At 48.9% G+C, this 17,468-nt stretch overlaps 1 protein-coding gene across 6 annotated transcripts in view; it reads left to right on the forward strand.

Moving 5' to 3' along the window:
* Window positions 1–4,018, forward strand: part of Cab39l (calcium binding protein 39 like) — a 105,259-nt gene extending 101,241 nt beyond the window's left edge. For all 6 annotated transcript variants that reach the window (XM_075949925.1, XM_075949926.1, XM_075949924.1 and 3 more), the window contains one exon: window positions 3,021–4,018. In XM_075949925.1, coding sequence (XP_075806040.1) covers window positions 3,021–3,200 — 180 coding nt within the window. In that variant the 3' untranslated portion in view covers window positions 3,201–4,018. The remainder of the gene's footprint in view (window positions 1–3,020) is intronic.
* The last annotated feature ends 13,450 nt before the right edge of the window (window positions 4,019–17,468 follow it).

Below are 17,468 nucleotides of genomic sequence, written 5' to 3' on the forward strand. Positions count from 1 at the left end.
ATCAGTCAGCAGTGAGTTTCCACCCTGAGGTCTCCTACACGTCAACTGGTGGTCCTACCACCCCACCAGTAAAGCCTTGGACAGTGGCAGTGTGAGAGTCTAGTGACCAACTGCCTTCTGACCAGAGGGCTCGGGAGTCATCAGCAGAAATAGAAGGGACAATGTTGAAGCTTGCAAGCTCCTGACCGTTTCTGCAGGTTTGGGTCTAGGGTGTGGGCTCTAGAGTTCCTCCAGCATGCCTGCCTGGTTTGTCCAGTGCGCTGGTCTCTCTCCTTTGTAAGCAGAGCTTTTGTGAGTTATTTCTGTAGTTCACACAGAACGCCAGGCCGTTTGTAGTGAGAACTTTAGCAGCTCTCCTATAAACAAATGTCAACCAGAAAAGGCCAGATCGTGACAGGTATTGTGTGAACAGCAGGCAGAAAAGGCAGAGCTGTGTTTAGAATTGTCACACACCCCCCCACAGGTTATGTCAGGGTGTTCCAGCACCCCAGAAGGAAGCCCTGTGCACTAGGGAGCCTCTCCATTCCTTTCTCCGCTGCACTTGGAAGCCACCAGGCTGCTCTTCATTCTGGATCCGCCTATTCTGACAGTTATATACATGGAGTCAAATCCATGTTGTGTCTTGTTCAACACATTGTTCCTGTGATGTCCATGGCAGACCCCATGGCGTGATATCATTCATCAGTTGGTGGGTCCCCGGGCTGTTAACACTTGGGCTGGTGACTGCTCCTGCGGTCAGCACTGAACACGGGTGTTATTTGGACATTCCTTCTGCCTGGGTTGACAGCATGCTTTGGTCACACGTTCCCTCTCTGCTTAGCTGACCAGGTAGATGCCAGACTTTTCCATGGCAGCTACACCATGTGCATCCCAGTTTGCAGGGTCTCCTGTGCTCGGCACACGTTTTCTGTTTTATATTTCAATGCTTGTACACCCCTGCATTGCCCTATCTCTTTTCTTGTGGATTACTGATCACTTTTATTTCTCTTTGGAGAAAGCTCTACTCAAGTCCTTTGCTCCGTGGATAGAGTATGCCTTGTTGAGCTACAATAGTTCAGATGTGAGATCCGTAAAATCTATGACTTGCAGATAATTTCCGCCTCCCTCCTAACAGGGTCCTTTATACCGAAGAGTTAACTTCAGTGCCGCTCATCTGATGGGCAAGGTCACGACTGCATCCTCTGTAGTTTTCTCCAAGTATCCCAGTAGCTCTTATATTTAGTCCTTTGGTTCATTTTTAAGAATTTTTGTTTAGGGTATGAGGTGAGGACCCAGCTTCATTCTGTAATATTTTTTTATCTGAAAAGTATTGAACTTTGTCAAATTCTGAAAAAAATTGAGATAACCGTGTGGTTTTCCTGCATTCACGCGGTGTGGCATCAGCTTCCTAGGGCATGACAGAGTACTAAAGAGCGGAATGTATTCTCTCCCACTTCTGCAGACCAGAAGTCCAAGGCTAAGGTGGCTTCAAGGAGAATCCTTCTGTCCTCTCTCCTAGCTCCTGGTGCTTGCCAGCAGTTTTTCCTCGTGGGCACATCACTCCATTCCTCTCTGCGCCCATGCACCTCTGTATCTGAAATTCCTTGTTACCAGTCGTGACATTGGGGTCCCTTAACCCAGTATGACATCATCTGAGCCTGATGAATCTGTAACGTTCATGTTGCCATAGAAAATGACACCGTCAGTGCTAAGGATTGGGCTGTAAATGAATCTGGATGGGGAACACAGTACATCTGGTGTTTCAATGTCTTACAAGGAACTAAGTTCCACTTGGTTGCTCTGTGTGACTCTGTTAATTGCCTTTTCATTCATGAGGGATATTGGCCTTTGAGAGCTCTCTTCCTTGTTTTGTCTGGCTTTATGTCAAGACATTGCTGTCCTCATAGGATGGGCTAGGAATGCTCCTCCTCCTTTGAAGAATTTGAGAAACACTACATTCATTTTCTTCTTTAAATGTTCGATAGAAATTTTAACAGTGAAAGTCAGCAGGCCTGGGCTTTTTCTTTGTTGTGGGTTTCGGTTACTGACTTGATCTCTTATAATAAGTTTGCTGAAATTTTCTATTTCTTAAGGAATTTAAATATCTTTCTCAGCTATCTGTGGTGGTTAATATTGCTTGTCCACTTGACAGGACCTAAATAACAGAAGAGACAAGGCTCTGGGCACGTCTGTGAGGAACTACCTAGATCAGTTTGTCTGAGGTGGAAAGCCCCACCCTAAATGTAGGCAGTGTCTTCCTGTGGCTGGAGTAAGGGACTGGGTGAGGAGGGGACAGGAGTGCTGGCCTCACATTCTCTGCAGCCTCCACGGAGACCAGGAAGTAGGCGTTATCTGGACGGGACCACTGCTGGTCAGCTTTGGTCTCAGTCAAGTTGCTAACAGTGTTCCACTCTTAAGTTTAACCTTTCAGAATCCGGCTCCTAACAGTCTAGACAGAGGCCTGTCAAGGTGCTTCATCTCAAGAGCCAGTTTCTGGCTTAGTCATTTCTCTCCTCTGTCTTGCTCCTCTGTTTATTGCTTCGATTCACTGCTTTTCCTAGTTTCTTAAAGTGTGAAGTTAGCTCTCTTCAGAATGTAGGCATTTACAGCCACGATTTGCCTGCCTGAGTGCTGTTTCTCATATTTTCATTTTCACTTGTCTTACGGTGTTTACTAATCACCTTTGTGCTTTCTTTGTTCTGGTGGCTAGGAAGAACCCAAGATACTGTGTAACCAGGAGGCCAAAGCCTTGTCACCTTATGGTTCTGGACCTACTGGGTAGAAGTCTCGGGAGCCTCTTCCTTCTAGGGATTGAGGCATTGTGGGTAGCAATGCTAGAGACTGTTCCATCATGAGCTGTAGGGACCAGGGAGACCATGGCCTTCTCGGGGGAGCTGCGCTGCTCCCTCCTGTCGAGGAAGCAGACGCCCCAAGGCTGGTGATGGAGGAAATCAGCAACAAGCATTATTGAGTCATATTCCTGTCGCTGGCGTGTGAATCATTCCGGAAAGACATTGCTGAAATGTTTCCCTCTGTTTTAGGTGTTCGTGGCCAGCCCTCACAAAACGCAGCCTATTGTGGAGATTCTGTTAAAAAATCAGCCCAAACTCATTGACTTTCTGAGCAGCTTCCAGAAAGAAAGGACGGATGACGAGCAGTTTGCTAGCGAGAAGAACTACCTGATTAAACAGATTCGAGACTTGAAGAGAGCAGCCCCGTGAAGGTGGCCCCTGCCCTGACGGCTGTGTGTCTCCCTTGCCCAGGGTGTACAATGCTGTTTCAACAGTTTCTACTCTTGGGGAGGCTTTGGAGGTGCCTGTTTCCTCAGCTGATTGTTCAGGGTAGATGGAATATAAACATTTGAATGGGAAAAAAATCAATCTAGAATAATATATTCATTTTAATCAAATCTCTGATTGCTTATATGGAATCAGCCATTATATTAAACATTGATCAAAGCAAGTGTAATTCCAGAGTTGGACCCTGGATCACCCAGGCCACCAAGTAGAAGGACCACAAGTGTCTCTTGGGACAGAACGGGGAGGGAACCCTGTCTATGTGTATTCATTTAGACAGGATTTTTCAGACACCAAAGAGACAGGAGACGAGGCTGTATGTGTGTACACTTTGACCTCTGTCTGCTCCCTCCTAGCCGCAGAGGAACAGTGCTCAGTTTCCGCTCACGGTCCCGCATTGTGTCCCAAGCCTGACCCAGGGCTCATGCCCATTCCCACTGTAGACGGCTAGCCTGGGAGCAGCTGAGGACCAGGTGAGGTCAGCGAGGGCCACGGGGGCAGAGAGCATCCGTGGGTGTGACTTTCAGAAGAGAGATAGAGACAGGTGGCTGTAGAGCACTGTTCTGTGCACCCCTCGGGAGGGTCGGTGAGTGTGGGGGTATTTCACGAGCATCTGTTGTCGTGGGAAGAATGCATTGTGGTGACTGGAGAGGTGGGGGTCATAGTGGAGGCAAACCGTGGGCTGTGGTAGGCTTTCATCAGTAGAGGGGGAAGTGATTCATGCATAAAAATTCTCAAATGACCGAAGGTTCTCTCTCGTCCAGTTTGTTCTGTAATAAACTGCACTCCGTAATTGCCCACCGGTGTCTTTTGTGAGAAGCTAAAAAGCCTGAAAGTGTTGCTCCCAGACACCCTCTTGTGTGCTAGAGGAACTGAGACGCTCCTCTGTGCCTCACAGGCATAGAAAGAAAAATTCATTTAAGTCCATGATTGGCTTCCAAACGTCAAACCTCTGAAATGGAATTTGAAAGTGGTATTTCCCAGACGCTAATGCTGCGATTGCTTGTCTGCTCTCCATTGCCTGAGTCCCCGTGACTCTTAACTGCTGTCTTTCTTGTCTTTGGCCACATATGTCTCCACCCAGAGACAGGAAGGGAATGTGTTCTCCAGTGTAAATGCCTCTAGTGGGTTTTCCATGCAGAGAACTCCCTAGCAGGGCCCTTTGCCTTCTGTCCACGGTTCAGGTGTATTGCTTCCGTGCAGCCCCTGTAACCTGCATTTTCCAGTCACAGAAGTCAGATTATTTTTATAATATTTCCTGATAGTATGGAGGCCCTTAGATTTTGACTTTTCTGGATTTGCTTATTTGATTAAAAGAGATTTAAAAAAAAAACTTTTTAAATGTGTTTCTGTAGCACCGTGGAACACAGACAAGGCCATGTACTAATTTTATTTCAGTTAAGAACATGTCTTTTCTCTGCGTTTGAACTGGCTCTCTCCCAGCATCCCTTTATGGAGGCTGTGTGCCTGCCCAGTGGGAACTGTAGAGCCTGAGATGCTCTACAGTCAGTGAGGTGGCCCGGGTGTGGGTTTGAATCGAAATGGCACTGGAGCTCACTCACGCTGTGCGCACACAAAGGTCACCGCACACACTGTGAGACTGGAGCTCGGCGAAGGTCACATTTAATAAGAAGCACAACTTAAAGACTGAATAAAAAGTACCACACACTCTGTTGGTCTTGTTCCTCTCTCTTTACTCGTGAGGGTGCGGTTGGATTCTTGTCCTGTCTCCAAACAGGAAAGGGCCCAGGCCAGGAGTACCCCAGGGCCACACTGAACACAACAGAGACCCTGTCTGCATCCCGTGACCAAGCATTAGCCACTGTTGCTGCCTCCTCAGTTAGGAGCCATTCCCATCAACAGATGTGGAAGTCATAAGAAGAATGTTCCAGACCTAGGGTGGGACACACCACACAGGCGTGCAGAGTGACCTGAGAAAGGTCGTGGCGTTGGAGCTATGTGGTGTTCCCCTACTGAGACCTGGGAGGTTCTCAGTGTCAGGGTCCTGGAACGCAGCCCGTGGGGACTGAGATCACAATGTTCTTGGATGAGGCTCTCGGCTAAAGCCAGGCATCTGCCCAAAGTTAGGACTGTTCTTGGAGAAAAGGCTGAGAAGCAGCATACGCCCCTCGTAAATGTTCTTGACTCCAAGCCTCAGCCGTTCCTCATCCTGCGGTGCCTCTGGGGAGTGATGTGTGAGCATCTCAAAGTCTCCATCACTAGCCGTGCTGGCTGCCGTAGCCACGGTGGCACCTGAAAAGTCCACAAGTCCCAGGAGTGGTTAGGATGTGAAGGGAACAGAATTCAAAACCACCACAGTTGTTGTCTTTAGTGTGTATTCACTGTCAAATTATGGGCTTAATTACATCTTCATGCGTGTATCATACACTTTGAGTGTATTTGTGACCCTTAACCTTCCATCCCCTCCCCGGCCCGCTGCTCTCCTTCCTCTTCCCTAATACTCTCCACTGTGAACTGTTTCAGTATGCAGACGACTATGGTATCAGAGACAGTTAGCATTTTATGTGTTTTGGTTCTTTTCCTGCTTACCTGCATGTGTGGTGTGAATAGCCACACCTCCTCACTGACACTCCTTCCGGAAGGTTTTTGGATAAAGACCTTGGAAGGCTAGACTTGGTTTGCCTGGGGCGACTGGACAGGCTGAAGGACGCATACAGGAGTGTGATTTAGTTTTGAAGTATGGAGAATGTCTGTGTGTGTCTGCCATGATTAAAGATAGCAGAGCTAAGCCTACCTATGCTGGACTATGCAGACTTAGCCACACCTGCCCTGGCAGGGAACACGTAGCCTCAGAAAGAGCAGCAGGATCAAGGCCACAGGATCAGGGCCACCTCTGACCCAAAAGTCTGAATCTTGGAAGATAGGCTGTCTCCACTAGGCCCTGCTTCAGCCTCCCTCCCAGGCAGGTCCTTCCTTCCTTCATTTGAGCTCATGAACTTCAGACCAGCCTGGGCAGCATCCTCAGACCTGTCTCCAAAGGGAATGTCAAGGCAGGAGGTGTAACTGAGTTGTTAGTTATGTTTACCTAGCAAGCCTGAAATCATGAGTTCAATCCCTGCGTAAACCAGGCATGCCGGCACTCAGGAGATAGAGGCAGAAGAATCAAAGTCATCGTCCTCAACACATAGCAAGTTCAAGACCAGCCTGGGATACATGAGACCCTATCAAACAAACAAAACCAGAAAAAGAGAAACAAACAAACAAAAAATCCAAGTGCCATCATGTCCAAGTAGTTGACCACAGACCAGGGACTCTCTGTGTGCCCAGCCTGCCCTCTTGACCCGGGATTCAGAGGAAGGGCAAAGCTCTAACTGCAAACTGTTGTCTCTGTGAGGGGAAAAAGCCTCTGCCATCTCTGCAGGCACAGAGTATGACATTCACATGGCTGTGCCCTGCCCTGCCTGGATGAATGAGCCTCTGTATTGCCTTGGGTGTGGGAGGAAAAATAAGGGCACACCCACAGCTGGCAGCTCCAGCTGTGACCTTCACCTTGACTAGGGCAGAGCAACTTTACCCAGCTGTCAGTGTGCTGTGCCCGTCTGAATCCAGGTGGAGCGTGTGGCTAGCAGCCAGAGGGTATACACGATGAGAAAGCCAGGGCAAAGGAAGTGAACAGCACCCTGAGCCTCCATATGGGAGCCGCTCCCACTCTGACCACAGCCCACTGGCCAGATGCTGTCCCTTTCCTACCAGGACCTTCGGGGGAGGGGGGATACCAACCTCCTAAAGCTAGTGTGCCATTTGCCATAAAATGAGACCTCCTTGGGGGTTAAGCTTGGAGCGGTGTCAAGGGTTGCAGTGAGGCTAACTTTGCCCTCTAAACAGTGACTCATCTGGGAACAAAGGCTGCAAGAGAACCAGAGCCCCAAGAAGCCTGTGTCCAACTGTGAGTGTCTCCACTTGTCTCTTCCCAGGTGCATCTCTCCAACTCGGAGAGGGAGGGGACATTTTTGGCACTCAGGTACATTTGCTGCTCTGTCCTGAACTGGGTGGGTAAGAGGGCAGTTGGTGTCACTCTTACTTGAGCACAGAGAGAGGTCATCTTTCGCCCTGAGGGCTCTGGTTGGCTCTGGGATCCTGTCTGCACATCCATACTCAAAGGCAATCTGCTCTAACCCTTTGTGCTGGTGCTGGGCACCTTCTGCTCAGATTGTTCAAAATGTAGTTTAGAAGAAAGTGCCCACATGGAAGAAAGAAGGGCTGCCTTGGAGACAGAAAGAGACTGGTGTTCACGAGTAGTAGGCATTGCCTCTGCCTCTCCGAGTTCTTTGCATGTTCTCCATGGCTCTGAGTCTTCAACCAGACCCATCAGTTCCATGGTTCCCAATCTTCCTAATGCTGTGACCTTTTGATACGGTTCCTTATTTTGCTGCTACTTCCTAACTGTAAGTTTGCTACTATTATGAATCATTATATAAATATCTGCTATGCGGGATACCTGATTTACAGCCCGCAGGTTGAGAAGCACTGCTTTAGCTGAGACCTGGTTTCCATCTGTCCTTGCAGAGACTGAATCTACAGGCAGCTGCTTTCGCTTAACACCTCAGCTTGCTTAGACAGAGAGAGATGTCTCCCACAGTCCACTACCTTACCTGTGTGGACCACTAGGCTCTCCCTTCAGCCTGTCTCATGCTCATTACTGAACTTCTCAGAGTGCATCTTCAGTTACTAGTTCGCCACCACCCTCTCCTGCCCTGCCAGCCCAGGGACTCACCCCCTAACAGCTCCTTGTTTCACTGTATTGCCTTTGCCAGCCAGAGATTCCCTGCCCCCTTCTAAGTCCTTTGCAACCTATGAAGGGTTTACACTCCGACTCATCATAAAGCAATCTTTCATTCAGCTCAGGAGCACCAAGTCATAGTGGCTAAAGGGACTTTTGTAAGTTGCAGGAGATAGAAACACATTTCAAATTAGCTTAAGGGGATATATATATATACACACACACACACACACACACACAGACAGACACACACACACACACATGCACGCACGTACCTGGGACCTCCTAGGATCCAGTTTCAGGTATGGCTGAATCCAGAGACTCAAGCCCCATCATTAGGGCCCTTTTCCACAACCCTAAATATATAGTTGTACTCCTAGACAAGATGTGTCACATGTTGAGCAGGGTGTTATTGACCTCCCAAGGCCAATACACAGTGGCACATCATTGAAAAGGAGACAGACCTCCACCCAGTTTCTGTTTAGCTCCTCTCCTGATGAGGCTCTGATGGCTACTGATGACCATGCTAACCCCTGAACATTGACCTGTGCAAACTGTCACATACAGAGAGAATGTCGAGGCCAGGAACAGGGCACTATGGAGTTGGAGCAATTTGGCACTTTGTCCTTCTTTTCCTGTTGTTGGAATAAAGGCTCTACTAGAGCAACTTAAGGAGAAAAGAGTTGGGGGGGTTGTTTTGGTTTGTTTTATTTTCTTTTTGACAGCGAAGGGAGAGGTCACAGTTAAAGGGTATTGTAGCAATATTTTGTTTGTGATCTGAACAAATAAAGCTTGCCTAAAGATCAGAGTGCAGAGTTAAGCCACTAGTTAGCCTTAGAAGCCAGGCAGTGGTGGCACACACCTTTAGTCCCAGCTCTAGGGAGGTGGAGACAGGAGTGATATGGCTGGGCAGAGAGGGGAATATAAATTGGGAGGAGACAGGAGCTCATTGCAGTCTGAGGATTCAGTTTGAGCATGCAGCTGAGGTTTTGTAGAGACAGCAGCAGTCTGAGGATTCATAGAGACAGGATCACCCCTGTGGTCTGAGTATTGATAGAAGTAAGAACTCTCTAGTGGTTGACTGTTCTGCTTCTCTGCTCTTCAGCATTAACCCCTATATCTGATTCTGGGTTTTTATTATTGAGAACAATTAAATTCTTACTACAGGGTATAGTCAATCATGGTTGTAATGATCTGTCCTGTCCCTTTAAAAGATAAGCCCCTCCCACTCCCTCTCCATCCACCACTGAGGCAGGCAGATCTTCCCTTCTGCTTGCAGCCCAAGCCCCTTTCCTTTCTGGCTCTCTCCCAAAGAGGTAGCTGGTACCATGGCTCCTCTCCTTCCCCTTCTGTCTTTTTCTCTCTCTCTCTCTTCTTCCTTCTTCCCTTCCCCCTTTTTCCTTTTCCCTCCATAACCCACTAAATAAATATCCAACCTCACTCTGCACAGTGTGCCTATCTGTCTGCCTCTCACCTGTGGCTGTGGCTCCTCATGGGACTGGCTGCCCCGCCGAGGTCTCTCACCTGCTGCATGGCTCCCTGACGGATATCTGCTGCCTCTTGTGGCCCACAGGCCACTTGGGGGACAGTGGGCCACTTGGGAAACAGCGCCATTTTACTTTTACCATAGCAATGGTGGGAAGACATGCAGCTTCCAGAGAGGAGAAGTAGAGAGATACCAACAGTGCCACTTCATTCACTTCCTCCAGGATCCTAGCTCAGGAAGCTAAACACAGATCAGAACCATCATGATCAATAGACAAACAAGCCAAGATAAAGAGGATAAAATAGTCTGATTTGTAGTTTGAGGCCAGCCTTGACTACATAGTGAGTTCCATGCTAACCTTAAAGAACACACAAATAAAGAAGCAAGCTAAGATACCAGAGACACTGCTTCATACTCACTAGAATGGCTAGAATCAAATGGTTAGTTAACATACAGATGCAGAGAAATTGAGACTCATGCTCTGGGTAAGGATATGAAATCGTGGAAATCAGTCTAGCAGTTCCCCATACAGTGAAGCACAGTGCTGATCATGCTGACCAATGACTCAGCAATTTCCCTCCCAGCTGTACATTCAAGAGAAATGAAAACATGCCCACACAGGAACTCACACAAGGAATTGTGTATAGAGGCATTCTGATGAGCGCTGAAGGCTGGAAAATGGACAGAATCTGCTGTAGCCACACAGTGACACTATCAGTCACAGAAGTAAAGGACGCTCTGATCCACAACACACTGTGTGAGATTCTCGAGCACACTGTGCTAAGTGAAAAAAGCCAGACACCAAAGCTCATTGTCTGCCCATTTTCTACTGCTGTAAAAGAGTGTATGAGCTCCAGTCCTGTGAAAGGAGCAGAAATGCTTCCGCTCACCATTCCAGAGGCTGGGATGTTCAGTGCCAAAGCACCAGCATCTGTAAGGACCCTCTCAGTACATCAACACGTGATCGCGGAAACCAGACAGCAGCACCATGACCGTGCATGAAAGCAGAGCCCATGTCCTGAGCATTATGTCTTGTAGATTGTTATAGGTTCGGAGTTTGATTCCCCTCTCCCAGGTCCTCTCCACCCCCACCCTCCCAAAACCATATCCTTTCCTGCTGTCATTTAAAAGCAGACATCTAAATTAAAAGAGAGGATAGAATAAAAACAAACCCGACTAGGACAAAACAAACAAACGTTCTCCTTTTGCAACTTTTGGGAGAACCATTGAAGTCACAGAAGCTAACATTAAATGATCTGTTCACATAGAAAGTCCAACCCAGGAGTCTAGAGACAGAAAGCTTCCTGATGGCCTGAGGCTTGGGGTGGAGTAGGAGACAGATGTGCGAGGAGACAGCTAAAGGTTGGAGTTTCTGAAGGGACAGAAATCTTTTAACTCAATATCATAGTGCTTGAACATTAATCGGTTTTCTGTCCCCCATAATAGGTTTCTCCACACAGTAAGCCAGATCAAGCCGAATTGAAAAAGTGTAACAACAGGTATATTTGAGCAAAACAACTCTCAGACAAGTGCTCCGGTCTCAGAGATGGAAGCCAGAGAGGGCACACCCCTCGAACTGAAGCGGGGAGACTGTATAGGTTGTTGGTGAGGGATGGTGACGTGTTCGCCACAAGCTGGGTTTGTGCTCAAGTGTGGTCCAAAGCTAAGCACTTTAGGTGGGAACTTGGACAGTTAGCCACAGGGGAGGAAGCTGCAGTAGCCAACAAGAATGCAGAACTGGTGCCTTCCCTTTGTTTGGTGGCTCTGGGAGCTGGTGGAGTTTGAAGAGAGAGACAGGAATGGGGATTTCCGGATCACGCAAGGGCAAGCTGGAGGTTCCAATCAAGCACACATATCTGGAAATTAACACTCAAAAAACATTGAATTTTTAGTTTAAACAAGTGTGTGAAATAGTAATAAAGCTGTTTAAAATGTTAACACAGACTTGAAATGCTTATTGTCCACAGAGCTGGGGCCAAACACAGGCTAGACAAGTGATCTGCTACTGAGCCGCAGCCATTGTCTTGTGACCCAGTTTATCTCTGTGTTATCTGTATTTTCTGTGTTATTTAATAATGTGTATCTTCATGCTACATATTATTCCATGCACTGTGCCAGACAGCCCCAGCCAATTCTGGTATCCCTTTAGGTCCATGTGAATATCAGGATAAGGAAAGTGTTTGTGCCCACCCACCAGTCTCTCCTTGTGAGCAATCCCAGACTGTATGAGGTCCTTCATGCCATCCTAGCAGCCTTAGGGTAAGAACTCCGTTCTCACTTTAGTCCCTTGTTTCTCCGCCCTCTAGGTGAGCCTGATGCTCTTCCTTGGCTCCTCTCTAGACGGTCTCCCAGTCTGGTGCTCTTCCTTGGCTCCTCTCTAGAAGGTCTTCCAGTCTGGTGCTCTTCCTTGGCTCCTCTCTAGAAGGTCTTCCAGTCTGGTGCTCTTCCTTGGCTCCTCTCTAGAAGGTCTTCCAGTCTGATGCTCTTCCTTGGCTCCTCTCTAGAAGGTCTTCCAGTCTGATGCTCTTCCTTGGCTCCTCTCTAGAAGGTCTTCCAGTCTGGTGCTCTTCCTTGGCTCCTCTCTAGAAGGCCTTCCTGCACAAGTTGTGTTGCAGACCCGCACTTCTATAGCTCTCTCCTCCTGACTCTCAGACTGCCCTTAGCTATGCTTGACCATCATCCCAAACTCTTGATTTAAACCAGGGGGCCCATTCCCCCGTGGACCTCTGTGTAGTCAGATCTCCCTCCCTGTGACAGGACCCATTTCTTCCCTCCCTCTTCCCCTCATGGATCTCTGTGTAGTCAGCTTTTCCTCACTGTGACAAACCCCTGAGGAAAACAAGAGAAAGGAGGGAAAGAGTTGGTTTGGCCCTGTCTGGTCCTGTGCTTTTAGGTGTGTGGTGAGAAAGAAGCATGATTGGAAGGACACACAAGGAAAAATGCTTCTCTCATGGCAGCAGGAAACAGAGAGGGGCTTGAAGAGGCTGGGACCATCAATCCTTCCAAGGCATGTCTCAGTGACCTACTTCCTTCAATAGGCCCTACCTCTGGCCCTGCCTCCTGTGGTTTCTACCACTGATGAACCCATTGATGAAATCAGCAGCCTCATGGTCCAGTCACTTCCCAGAAGTTCCACATAACTCTACAGGCCTGGGACCTGAAATTTCCTGTTCCCTGGACTGCCACTTTGTCCCCATGTCATATATACTGATCCATGTTTCCAATCCCTGGCTGTCTCCATTGTAACGGGCATTCATATGACCTCATCAGCTTCTGCTCTTCACTAAGTGCTCTGCAACCCACATTAAAACCCTTCCCTTCTAGAGCTTGCCCACCCCAAACCCTGCTTCTGTCCCTCAACTCTGACTGAGTACATTTGTCATCTCTTCTCAGCTGGAGGAGCCACCCTTGCTGCCCTCCCCCTTCGCCCTCCCCCTTCCCCTGATATCCTCTTTTTTCCAGGCCTTCCGGATGCAGCAGGTCACATTCTGCAGTGGGACATGTCCTGTGCTCGTCAGACACATACCTCCCTTCTAGCTACATGGAAAGAGACAGCCTTTCTTTTATGACAGAGTCTCATGTGTCCCACAGTTGGCCTCAGATTCCCTGTGTAGCATGGGACAAGCATGAACTTCTGGCCCTCTGTCCTTGCCACCTGTGAAGATTACAGTCCTATCTACACCAGGGATTGAACCTGGGACCTCATGCCTGCTAGGGAGGTACTCTACTAACTAAGCTACAGCCCAACCCATAGGCATCCTCATCACAGCTCTACCTTCTCAGCTCTCACCGGTCTCACCCTCCTTGAACCTATGCTGGAGTCCAGCTGCAGTGGAGCGCAGGTCCCACAGAAGAGGGATGGAGTCTGCAGGGGGAAGGAGGAGGCTGCCGTGATCTGAGGGTGAATCGGGATGGCTGCCCCTTTACTGCAAAAAGGCTTCGCCTTTCATACCCAACCGTTTAGTCACAGGCATCGGTATGACCTCATTAGCTTCTGCTCTTCACTAAGCGCTCCTCAACCCACATTAAAACCCTTCCCTTTGGGAGCTTGCCCACCTCAAGCACTCCAGGCTGAGAACAGCCTCAGCACAGCATTTTTCCTGAGACAAAGGCAAGTTCAGCAAGTATCTAAATACCCATTGTCTTCAAAGGGTCGGTAACCCCACCAACTGAAGGGCCACAAGTTCCTCCTGCCAGAGATAAGGAAAATGACTGCTTTTAGCCAGCAGGAACTTTCTTCAAGCCCCTGAGGGGAAAGGGGGCCCTTATCCAAATGCCTGACCTTGAAGAAAAGGCTTCCTCTGGGGACCAGACACCACTCTATAATTTAAGCCACTTTCACTCTTCAGGGGACATGATGCAATGTTTGTGCTGAGCTGTCCCCTAACCACATCCCTTTGTGTCCTCATCTTACTGTATGGGCCTGTTGCCCTCATTTACTCCCCACAGGGAAGGCTCTGATGTCTTCCTCTTTTCCCGTTAGACCACGTCATTTTGATCTCTCTATACTTACTGAACTTTTGCCCTTCATGGCTTCAGGCACTGGATCTGAACTGTAGGCACTTCATCCTCGGGCTCAGGTGTGTCTAGTAAACCCCTAATGTTCCAGTTCTTGGTGTAATCAGGAGGACACTATAGGATTTCTGTGTGCAAGAGCCTTCACACCTATGGTTCCGCAGTGGTGAGGATTTTTTTTTCCAAAAACTTATTTTGTTTTTGTTTAAAGAGGCTGCTGTTTTATACATTTTCATCCTTCAGAGCACACACAAAATTTCCCAAAGGAGGTGGCCTAAGGGAACTCCCAGCACACACAGTGGGAGTCATTAAAGATGAAAGGAAAGGGCTGCAGGAGAATTGTGATCCGCAGAGTCGAAACGCTGGAACTTAGGCAGCAATGATCGCCGTGAGGGCCACACCAACCCTACCTCTCAGTGACATACACCTGGCGTTCCACCCTCGCTTGTCTTCATTTCCTTTGCATTCAGAATCTACTGATGACTTCATGGCTCCTGAGTGACCAATGACCTCCGAGCTCTCGATGCTCCTGCCTGTCGATAGTTCATAGGCTCTCAGCAGCGGGGGTTTGGGCAGAACTGTCCCTTCTTGCCTTTCTTCTCCTCCATTCCAGAATGTAATACATTGTAATACATGCGAACTTGAGCTTGTAGTACCTCTCTTCCAAGGGGCCTCCCCTTCAACTTCTGGTATATGCTGCCCTCTGCTGGCTAAAACAAACCATGCGCTTTACCTGAGTCCTGCGGGACTAGAGTTAACGGGATCTGTGTGACTTGGCTAACTGAAGCTAACAAATGCCTGCGTGTCAGCAGTCTGAGAGGCCCACTGGGGTAGCACATATAGCCAAATTGACAAGGAGCTTAGCAAGCTGCAAGGCGGGACTAACTGTGACCACAGGTCAATACACTGTCACATCCCTGAGTCCTCAAACAAAATCCCTAGCAGGGAAGGTAGCCTCATGGTACGCTTAGGCCAAGCACTTGCTTGGTCTGCAGGAAGCCCTGAGTTTCTCCCCAGCACTATAAAAGCTAAAGGTGGAAAGAAATAGAGTTGAAAATCCTAAACTTGCAGGTTTCTACCTCTTCGGGGATACTCTGACAAGGACTTCTGGTGACTTGGATGCCTGCCAGGCTGTCGCCTTGAGCCTGGACTCTTGCAGTATCTTCATGTCTAGACCTGGGTCACTTCCCTCCCATCCACCCCACCCATACTTCAGTGACCATATACTCTGTAGGAACTGGGAACTGAACCTCTGGGTATGGGAGATGAGGGTTCCTAAGAGAGGGACACCAAGCAAGAGACAGAGCAGGTGTGAGAGGGACCTGGGAAGAGAAGGCAGGGACAGAGTCAGCCCTGGACCAGGGCTGAGGGAGCCAAGAACCTGGGGGGCAGGAGCCTCCAGAGGCAAGTGAGAAGATAAGATGGCCAGGGGGTAAAAGCTGCTTGGCTATTCAGAGTGGGAAGTATTTTCCCAGCTATTGGTTTGTGATGAGTGAAGATGAGGATGCCAAGGAAGCCAGTCTGTGCTCCCAGCCCGTGCTCCCAGCTTGTGCTCCCAGCCCATGCTCCCAGGGAAGGAAGAGCCAGGAGCAGGGAGGGCTAAGAGAAGTCTATGCTTGTTGAGTAAGACCCACACAACAAGTTCTCCAAAGTACAGTGACTTCATCACACCCAGGAGAGTGTTTGGGTCAGTAGCCCAGGCTGCACTTGAGTGTCCACTGGCATCAGCAGCACAAACAAACAAGAGCTAGGCCCGATGGTGGCCCCACTGCAACCCCCGCACTCAAGGGGCTGAGGTAGGAGGATTTCCAGCTCAATGCCTGCCTGGGCTGTGTGTGTAACAATAAATAAAATAAAATTAAATAATAAATAATTTTTTTTTTTTTGGTTTTTCAAGACAGGGTTTCTCTGTGACTTTGGAGCCTGTCCTAGAACTAGCTCTGTAGACCAGGCTGGTCTTGAACTCACAGAGATCCGCCTGCCTTTGCCTCCCCAGTGCTAGGATTAAAGGCGTGTGTCACCATTGCCTGGCCATAAATAATTTTTCTATTATTAAAAAAATAATAATTAAAAAAAACCTGTAAGACAGAGACCCACATTGGAGCACTGGACTGAAATCTCAAGGTCCAAATCAGGAGCAGATGGAGAGAGAGCACGAGCAAGGAACTCAGGACCGTGAGGGGTGCACCCACACACTGAGACAATGGGGATGTTCTATGGGAACTCACCAGCCAGCTGGCCCGGGTCTGAAAAATCATGGGATAAGACCGGACTCGCTGAACATAGCGGACAATGAGGACTACTGAGAACTCAAGAACAATGGCAGTGGGTTTTTGATCCTACTGCACCTACTGGCTTTGTGGGTGTTATGGTTTTGGTCTCTTTAAGAGACAAGCCACACCCATTCCCCTCCCCATCCGCTGAGGCAGGCTGATCTTCAGCTTCCCGCCTGAGCTTGCTCTCTTTTCCATCTTCCTCTCGGAGAGGCAGCTTTGCTTCTGCCTCTCTCCCCACTTCTCTGCTTCCCTCCTTCTCTGTCTCTTTCTCCCCTTCTCTCTCTCTCTCTCTCTCTCTCTCTCTCTCTCTCTCTCTCTCTCTCTCCCTCTCTCTCTGTCCCCTTCCTCCTCCATAACCCCCTGAATAAACATTCAACCTCACCCTGCATGTCGTGCCTATCCATGTTTCTGTCTTCTGCCCGCCTGCCATGTGTCTCCCTGCCTGGAACCAGCCATTGCTTGGGGACCAGCAGCCTACTCTGCCTGGGGCCCACTGCCTGCTGCCACATGGCCCGCCACCACTGCTCTGGGACCAGCAGCTGTCTCTGCCTGGGACTGGCTTCTCCCAGGGCCTGCTGTCTGCTGCCACATGGCCCGCCACCACCATTTGGGACCTACAGCATTTCTGCTGCCTACTGCCGCGGGGATCTTGGAGCATTTTTAAAAAGGAACAACAGTGGGAGCCTAGGCAGTTTGGATGCTCACCTTCCTAGACATGGATGGAGTTCCCTTGGACTTTCCACAGGGCAGGGAACCCTGATTGCTCTTTGGGCTTACGAGGGAGGGGGACTTGATTGGGGGAGGGGGAGGGAAATGGGAGGCGGTGGCGGGGAGGAGGCAGAAATCTTTAATAAATAAATAAATAATAAAAAATAAAAAAACCTGTAGGGACCTGATACCAGAACTGGATCAGGTCATTTCTACCTCTTGCTATTGCAACCAAAGTCAAGGTTGGTCAAATCTGCTCTAATCCTGAGGGGAAGAACTTACAAAGCCATTTGGTGAACAGCACAGCATTGTGGTGATTTGAATGGCCCCCATAGGCTCACATATTTGAATGCTTAGTCATCCGGGAATGACACTATTTGAAAAGGATTAAGTGTGGCCTTGTTGGAGGAAATGTGTCACTGAAGGTGGGCTCTGAGGTTTCAAAGACCATGCCTGGCCTAGTCTCT

This window comes from Microtus pennsylvanicus, chromosome 15, assembly GCF_037038515.1.
Source record: "Microtus pennsylvanicus isolate mMicPen1 chromosome 15, mMicPen1.hap1, whole genome shotgun sequence".
Taxonomy (NCBI): Eukaryota; Metazoa; Chordata; class Mammalia; order Rodentia; family Cricetidae; genus Microtus; species Microtus pennsylvanicus.